General features: G+C 50.3%; 1 protein-coding gene across 1 annotated transcript in view; it reads left to right on the plus strand.

Moving 5' to 3' along the window:
* Window positions 1-7,500, plus strand: part of LOC143122305 (tyrosine-protein phosphatase non-receptor type 4-like) — a gene marked incomplete at its 3' end in the record, with an annotated part of 46,759 nt that overhangs the window by 21,350 nt on the left and 17,909 nt on the right. The window contains 5 exon segments of the mRNA XM_076283135.1: window positions 5,651-5,758; window positions 6,207-6,249; window positions 6,397-6,475; window positions 7,005-7,049; window positions 7,432-7,484. Of these exon segments, the coding sequence (XP_076139250.1) occupies window positions 5,651-5,758; window positions 6,207-6,249; window positions 6,397-6,475; window positions 7,005-7,049; window positions 7,432-7,484 (328 nt within the window).

Genomic DNA, 7,500 nt, shown 5'->3' on the forward strand with positions numbered 1-7,500 from the left:
AGACACATGAGGCTTGGCAAGAGTAGCTTGTTAAAGCCAAACCTGAAGTGAACAAGCCTGATTGACTGAGATGAATGGGCTTGCGGGCAAACACATAGAATGTGTGTGTGTATGTGCGCGTCTCTCTCTCTCCTCTTTCTGTCTGTGTGTGTGAGATGAGTCTGTGTGTGAGTGAGATACAGATGAAATGGTGCTCAGTTAAGCCTAGCAGGAGCTGCGCTGGCTGAGTCTGATCCCCCAGGGGAGCCTCATGAGACTCCTGCAGTGCTGCTGGACCGCCCGACACACACCGCACTGGAGACAGGGAGGAGAGAGATGAGGAGGGATATGGAGGGAAGAGAAGAGGGAGAGATGGAGGGAAGAGAAGAGGGAGAGATGGAGGAGAGGGAGATGGAGGGAGAGAAGAGAGAGAATGTGGGGGGAGAAAGATGGGGATGGAGGGAGAGGGAGGAAGACTGAATGAGCAGGAGATGGGGGATGGGGGGGCCTGTAGTGAGGTAGAAAACGAGCCCGGGAAGTAGCAAGGGAGGGAGAGGGAGGGAGGGAGGCAGAGAAAATGGGGAAGATGAGCAATAAATGGAGGAGGAGGAGAATAAAGACTGGAGTGTAAAAACGGAGAGGGAGGTAAGAAGAGAGGAAGGGAGAGAGAGACTGAGAGAGGGAGAGAGGAGAGGGGAGGGAGAAGGAGAGAGAGCAACTGAGAGAGGGAGAGAGGAGAGGGGAGGGGGAGAGAGAGAGGAGAGCGCGAGTGTCCCCTCCCCCACTGCTGGGCTATGGCGAGCCCAGTGTGCAGACTGAGTCTTATTTAGCCCACACACACTCATGCTCTGCTCACTTATTTATACACAACACAAGGTGCTCCCATGGCTGCATGCCTTTCCCCCCTAAAACGTCCTGTATATTTCAGAGCACACTTCCTGCAGAGCGCAGCCTGCCAGACAAGGGCCTCCGGGGTCAGAGATTGAGGGTCAACAGTGAAGATCGATATGAAATCAGAGCAAAACACCGTTTTCTGCCGGTGTGACCCACCCCCCTGGTGTAGCTCTGATTGAAGAGAGAGCAGAAATCACACAGACTCACGGCCTCTGTCAGGAACCTCGCAAACGTGCTGTTCTCTATGACTTCCTCCCATTTCATTCACTGTTTTAATTGGATGCCTGTGGTGCTCGTTGATGGCAAAGCTACCAGCTCAGACTAGTCCTGTTTTGGAACTATAGTGGGTCACGTCCCCCCCCTCCTCCTTGTCCTCTGAAGCCCTCTCTTCAGCCTCCACCTCCTCCTCCTCATCTTTGTCGTCCTCCTCCTCATCCGCCTCGTTCTCTGCATCCTCCTCTTCCTCCTCCTCTTCCTCCTCCTCATCCACCTCGTTCTCTTCCTCCTCCTCTTCCTCCTCCTCTTCCTCCTCCTCGTCCACCTCGTTCTCTTCCTCCTCCTCTTCCTCCTCCTCATCCACCTCGTTCTCTGCATCCTCCTCTTCCTCCTCCTCTTCCTCCTCCTCATCCACCTCGTTCTCTGCATCCTCCTCTTTGTCTTCCTCTCCTCTTCCTCCTCCTTTTCCTCCTCCTCCTCTGCTTCCTTCTGCTCTTCCTCTTCAACCTCCTCTTTGTCCTATTCTGCTTGTCTTCTTCCTCCTCCTCATCCTCTGCCTCCTCCTCTTCCTCCCATTCCTCTTCCTCATCCTCAGCCTCCTTCTAGTCTTCCTCTTCCACCTCCATCCTTTGGCCAAATCAGCTTTAATCCTGCCCTTTCACCCCCTCCATCAACCCCACTCGCATCAACAGCTGCCAGCAGCAGGGACTGCAAATGAGCCACTTTTCCTGTGTGTGTGTGTGCTCTGCTTGCCTCACTCCCTCACTCGACTGCGTGTGAATTATGTATTACCAGTGGTTCAGAAAGCCTGCATTTGCACATTGTCCTGATACTTTTAGGCAGCTGCAAGACAGCTGGAAGCGAGAGGTGGATATAAAAAGCTTGCGCTGTGCAGAGACCTCCAGACAGGGGCCCAGCAGAGACTCTAGACAGGGGCCCAACACTGCCTCCCTTGGGAGAGACCTTCCCGCCTGCCTGCCTGGTTCCCTGGGTAAAGATCTCCAGACAGGGTCCCAGCGCTGCCTGCCTGGCTGGCTGTGAGCTCCAGAGGAGCGGGGTGGAGCAGTAGAGGAAAGGGGTTCGCCCCATTCCTGCAGCTCCTGTGGGGAGAAATTAGTCTGTATGGCTACCTTTTGTTTAACGACTCCTCAGAAATACTCCACACAGCGGTCCTGACTCACTGTGATTATTAAAGCTCCCATGGCCCTTATCACAAAAGAGTATGGGCTTCCTCGGTGTCCTGGCTGAATTCCCAGTCATTCCCTCACTGTTCACCTCAAGCTGGTGTGTGGTGAGTGTTCTGGCGCATAATGGCTGCAATGCATCACCCAGGTGGGTGCTACATATTGGCGGTGGTTAGTGAGGGTTCCCCCTTTACTGTTAAGCACTTTAGCCGCCTTGATAAAGTGTTCTATAAATGCAGGTTGTTTTTGTCGTAGTTCAGTTGAGGCTGCGACTTGAAATGCTACTCTGGTGAGGTGGGGTCAGGCACTATCCATGGAGACCCAGGTTCTAGTCCGACCTGAGGTCATTTCCTGGCCCTTCACTGTCGCATCTGTTAAAGGATAAAAAAAAAGTTGACTTTAAAAGAAGAGACAAAAAGACTTTGGCTCAGCAAACTCTGGAAGGCAGGAAAAGGCCTAGAATGGAGGAAGCCCCCAGATGAGCTAAATTGGGCAAGTTAGCTTGCGCTGGGTTAGCAGACCCCCAGGCGTAGGCTAGCCGCAGTCGTTTCCCCTTTAATGTTGAATATCAAAGCTGGAATGTGCGCTAGGCACCAACCCGCCAATTATACTGACAGTCAATGGCTCTTTCAACCAGCAGGAAATTCCAGTCAGCGTTTCACTCAGACACTGATAACATCTGAACGGCCGAAGCCTTACTTAGGCTCCCGTGCCATCCAGTCTGCATACGAGGTGCTGAATTCAGTTCCGATAATTCATTAACTTCCCCTGGTAATGAAATGTCTCCTCAGAGCCTGATCAGTTTTGTCAGGGAGGCTAGGTCTGTGTGCCTGAAACGACCTATAACCCCAAAGTCTTACATGACTCCGGTCAAAGAAGTTTGAGAGAGGCTGGGCTAGGTTATACTAGTGCTTTAGATTCTGCTACTGCAATGCCCATCTGGAATGGCCATCTAGGCAGTATGTGGGCAACGTGGGTTTCCAAACAGAACAACAGCAGTAGCTATAGCTGTTCCGAGATTTTTGCCTGTCGTTTCCACAACAAAAGCATTTTCATTGTCTACAGGGGGAACAAGCCATGAGGAGCAGGCTATTTACAACGACAAAGTAAAATATAAATATATTGTGACTAGGGGGTGCTCTACAGTCGCCAAAAATACCTGAAACTGCATAATATCCCTTTAACTAAATGCATATGTAGATATGAATAACTGATACAGTTACATGTATGACCCTTTCATCCAAGCGAAGAGGGAAACAATCTAGCTACGTGACGTTTAAAGTTTGTTCTGACCTCACACCCTACAACAATTGGAAACAGTCCCCCATAGAGCACGCCCAACCCCTGTGAATTCGGACGTGATTTATACCAGGCTGGTGAAGAAGATGATTTATACCTGGGTGATGGTGTTGCCACCTCACTCTCCCTGGCAAGGGCACAGAAGCCCTCCAGCATCTCAGGGAATGCTGGAGAGCTGCTGTAGAACCCAGCGTAGGTTGGCACAACGGAGCCTGACATCCAGTACGTGTCCCGTCTCTTCCCTCGCAGGCACACACATGACCTTTTGCAGTGGTGGACAACTCCTATACCACCAACCGCACACACACACACACACACACACACACACACAGAGAGAGAGAGATGGAGTCCACCTGCTGTGTGTGGTTGCTCTTTGGCATGTCCAGCGCGGCCTGAGGGCCTGTGAGCTGGCACATTTTTTTTTAGGAGAACTGCTGGGTCCTGTTGCCATAGCGAGAGTTTGCAGAGGAAGCAAACATGTTTTTTCCTCTCTGCATGAGCACGTAAGAGGCCAGTGGAAACCAGGAACTGAACGAGAATTCACACCAATCCAGTCTGAACATCTCATCAACCACAGACACTCCGTCTCAGACACGGGACTAGAGTTCCCCTGAGACTGTGGATGTGTGTCTGTTTGTGTGTGTATGTGTGTGTTTGTGTGTGTGTGCATACGTGTTATTTTTGACAACGCTGAACAGAACTCCCTAGGCCACACAGCTTCCCCCTTTTTCTAGACGTCCTGTGGGGGAGCGATTTAGCTCCTGCATGAAGGGCATTTTCCTACTTCCTCCACCCAATGGTTCCTGTTTCTCCATTCCTTCCTCTGTTGCTCTCTCTATCCCTTCATCCCTACCTCCATTTCTTCCTCCATTCACACCTCCATCTCCTCCCATTTCTCCTTCTCTCCCCTTCACAGGTGTCCTCAGGCTGCAGAGGAGAGGAGTCGCATACTAACCAAGGGTTTGGTGGAGGAGTGTGTTGGTGGAGGAGTGTGTTGGTGGAGGAGTGTGCGTTGGTGGTGGAGGAGTGTGCGTTGGTGGTGGAGGAGTGTGTGGTGGAGGAGTGTGCGTTGGTGGTGGAGGAGTGTGCGTTGGTGGTGGAGTGTGTTGGTGGAGGACTGAGTGTGCGTTGGTGGAAAAGTGTGCGTGCGTTGGTGGTGGAGTTGGAGTGTGCGAGTGTGTGAGTTGATGGTGGAGTGTGAGTGTGCGTTAGCGTCTGAGTTGAGCGCACTGGCAGGCTTCATCTGTCGGGGGACAGCAGGAGACGGCCGTGAGCCCTGGGGTCGTCTGCGCCCTGTTTTCCATGCCGTGTCACTTCCCATTACTCTCCCCGTGCTCGGCTCCGCTCTGCCCTGTGTCCCGCTCCACTCGGCCGCGTGTTCCCTTCTGCTGTGTGTTCCGCTTGACTCCGGCCCTCGCTATGGCAGCCTGCCCGCGTGGTCACTCACATGAGAGTGTTGGGGCCGCCACCAGTGCATGTGCATTTCACCTCCTCACACCTCCTCTTTTCTTCCACCACTCTCATCCCTTTTTCCTTTCTGACCTTTTCCATTTCTCCTCTCTTCCCTCTTTTCTAACCTCCTCTATTTCTCTCTCTTCCTTCTCTTCTTTCCTCCTCCATTTCTCCTCTCTTCTTTCCTCCTTCATTTCTCCTCTCTCTTCCTCTCTTTTCTCTCCTCCATTTCTCCTCTCTTCCTTCTCTTCTTACCTCCTCCATTTCTCCTTCTCTCTCTTCCTCTTTTCTCTCCTCCATTTCTCCTCCTCTTCTGTCTGTTCTCCTCTCCTAGCCATTGGTTTCTCCTCTCTCAGTGCATACCAACCCCCCCCCCTCCCTCCCCCATCACTCGGACTGCTCTCTAAATGGTTCAGTGCTCCGTGTGACTTCTTGTGGTCAGGCCAGGATTGTTGCATGTGGCTGGTTTTGTTTTGAAACCAGATATTACATGTCTTTTACGGGATAATGGATTTTCCAGGACAGACCAGCTAAATTGTCTTTCTTTCTCCCTCCCCTCCTTTCCCTCCCTGCCACCCTCACTTTCATACCCCCCCCCCCATCTCTCTCCCCCCCTCTTCCTACAGAAGCACGATCAGGGACAGGTCCTGCTGGATCTAGTGTTTAAGCACCTCGAGCTGACAGAGCGGGACTACTTCGGCCTCCTGCTGGCTGACGACACCTCCGACAGCCAGGTCAGTCTCTCACTCACACACACACACACACACACACACACACACACACACACACACACCAGTTTTCTCCATTGGCTGCAACCCGTCTGCAGCCTGATTGGCTGAGCCTCACACACACACACACACACACGTGCTTTCCTGAATTATTCATCCAATTTCAATAATCTTTCTGGCTTTCATGTCTGAAAGAGGGAACAAATGGGGATGGGTTTCCTACCAGGAGAGGCATCGCACACACCCACATACACTCTCTCACACACACTCTCTCTCACACACACACACACACACACACACACACACACACAAACTCCTTTCATCAGAGCATCCGCAAAACGCAACCGAGCGGATTTGTAATAGATTAGGTTGTAGGTTGTAATGGAGTGATTTTGCGCACACACACCCCTCCAGGAGTTTTTGATTTGATTCCTTGTCTGTTCATGTTTTACAGAGGTGGCTGGATCCAAACAAGCCCATCAGGAAGCAATTAAAAAGTAAGTCGCACCTGGTGATCACGCACGTCTGTGTGTGTGTGTGTGTGTGTGTGTGTTTTTGTAAACACTCGTCTCTTAACACCTCTCCATCTTTCAACGTGAACAGATCAAGTGGTTTCATTTTCTCTTCTGCTCTTTGTCTTTCAGGAGGGTCTCCGCATAGTTTGAATTTCAGGGTCAAGTTTTTTGTCAGTGACCCGGGCAAACTTCAGGAAGAGTATACAAGGTATACTATAAAGCCACTGATGACCTTTATGCCTTTCACTTCCTAGGTCACGACCTTGCATTTCACTTCCTAGGTCATGACCATGCTCTTAAAGGAAAACTCTGGCGATTTTTCACATAGATCTCCATTCCTCGAGGTCACCGAGTACTGTCGATATGAAATAAAATGAAAACAATCGGTGCTACCAAGCTCAAGTTGCTGCAGCCAGGCAGCTATAGCAGCCAGGCAGCTACAGTGCTACACTCTGGGGGCATGATCAGTGCTACACTCTGGGGGCATGTTTTTAGAGAGTGTGAAAAATCTCCGGAATTCTCCTTTAAGCCAGCTGGTTCTGCGTCCCTCTCACGCCCTTATTTAGAGTGCAGTGAAGCCTTCTTGCCAATGGCTAATCTGCTGCTTGTTTTGTATGTTCCTTTGACTTGTAACAGCCCTCATGCATATCAGATTTAACACACTCTTAGTTCTGCTGAATCATACTGATGACACTGTAATTGTGTGTATGTGTGTGTGTGTGTGTGTGTTTATACAGGTACCTGTACTTTCTACAGCTCAAGCAGGACATCCTCAGTGGGAGGTGAGTTATTGGAGTTATTGTGTGTGTGTGTCAAGGGGGGGGGGGCGGGGGGTTGGGTATTGGTTGGTTTCCTTTTGTTTGATAATAAAGGAAACTTAAAAGTCAAAGTCTGTCAACTTCTAGCTTGAGGTTTAGAGAGTTGTTTTCTGTTTACAGTAGTTTATCTTCATTTCAGAATGTTCTTTTGTTGTAAACATGACTTAGAAAGGCATTTTAATCTAGAAACAAATCAAAACAGTCTAATCAGTGAAATCTATTTTTGTCTTCAACGAATGCTTGTTTTTAATGCAGCCAGTAATCTGATTGTATATATGTGTGCATCTTGCCATTTATTTCTCTCTCTTATATATTCATTCTCTCTCTCCCTCCCTCCATCCATCAGGTTGCCCTGTCCTCACAATACTGCCGCTCTTCTGGCCTCTTATGCTGTTCAGTGTAAGTATATACATAC

The sequence above is a fragment of the Alosa pseudoharengus genome, unplaced genomic scaffold (genome assembly GCF_046254945.1).
Source record: "Alosa pseudoharengus isolate Yale_2024_CS ecotype anadromous, Long Island Sound unplaced genomic scaffold, YU_APseudo_1.1 YU_APseudo_1.1_scf_137, whole genome shotgun sequence".
In the NCBI taxonomy this organism is placed as follows: domain Eukaryota; kingdom Metazoa; phylum Chordata; class Actinopteri; order Clupeiformes; family Clupeidae; genus Alosa; species Alosa pseudoharengus.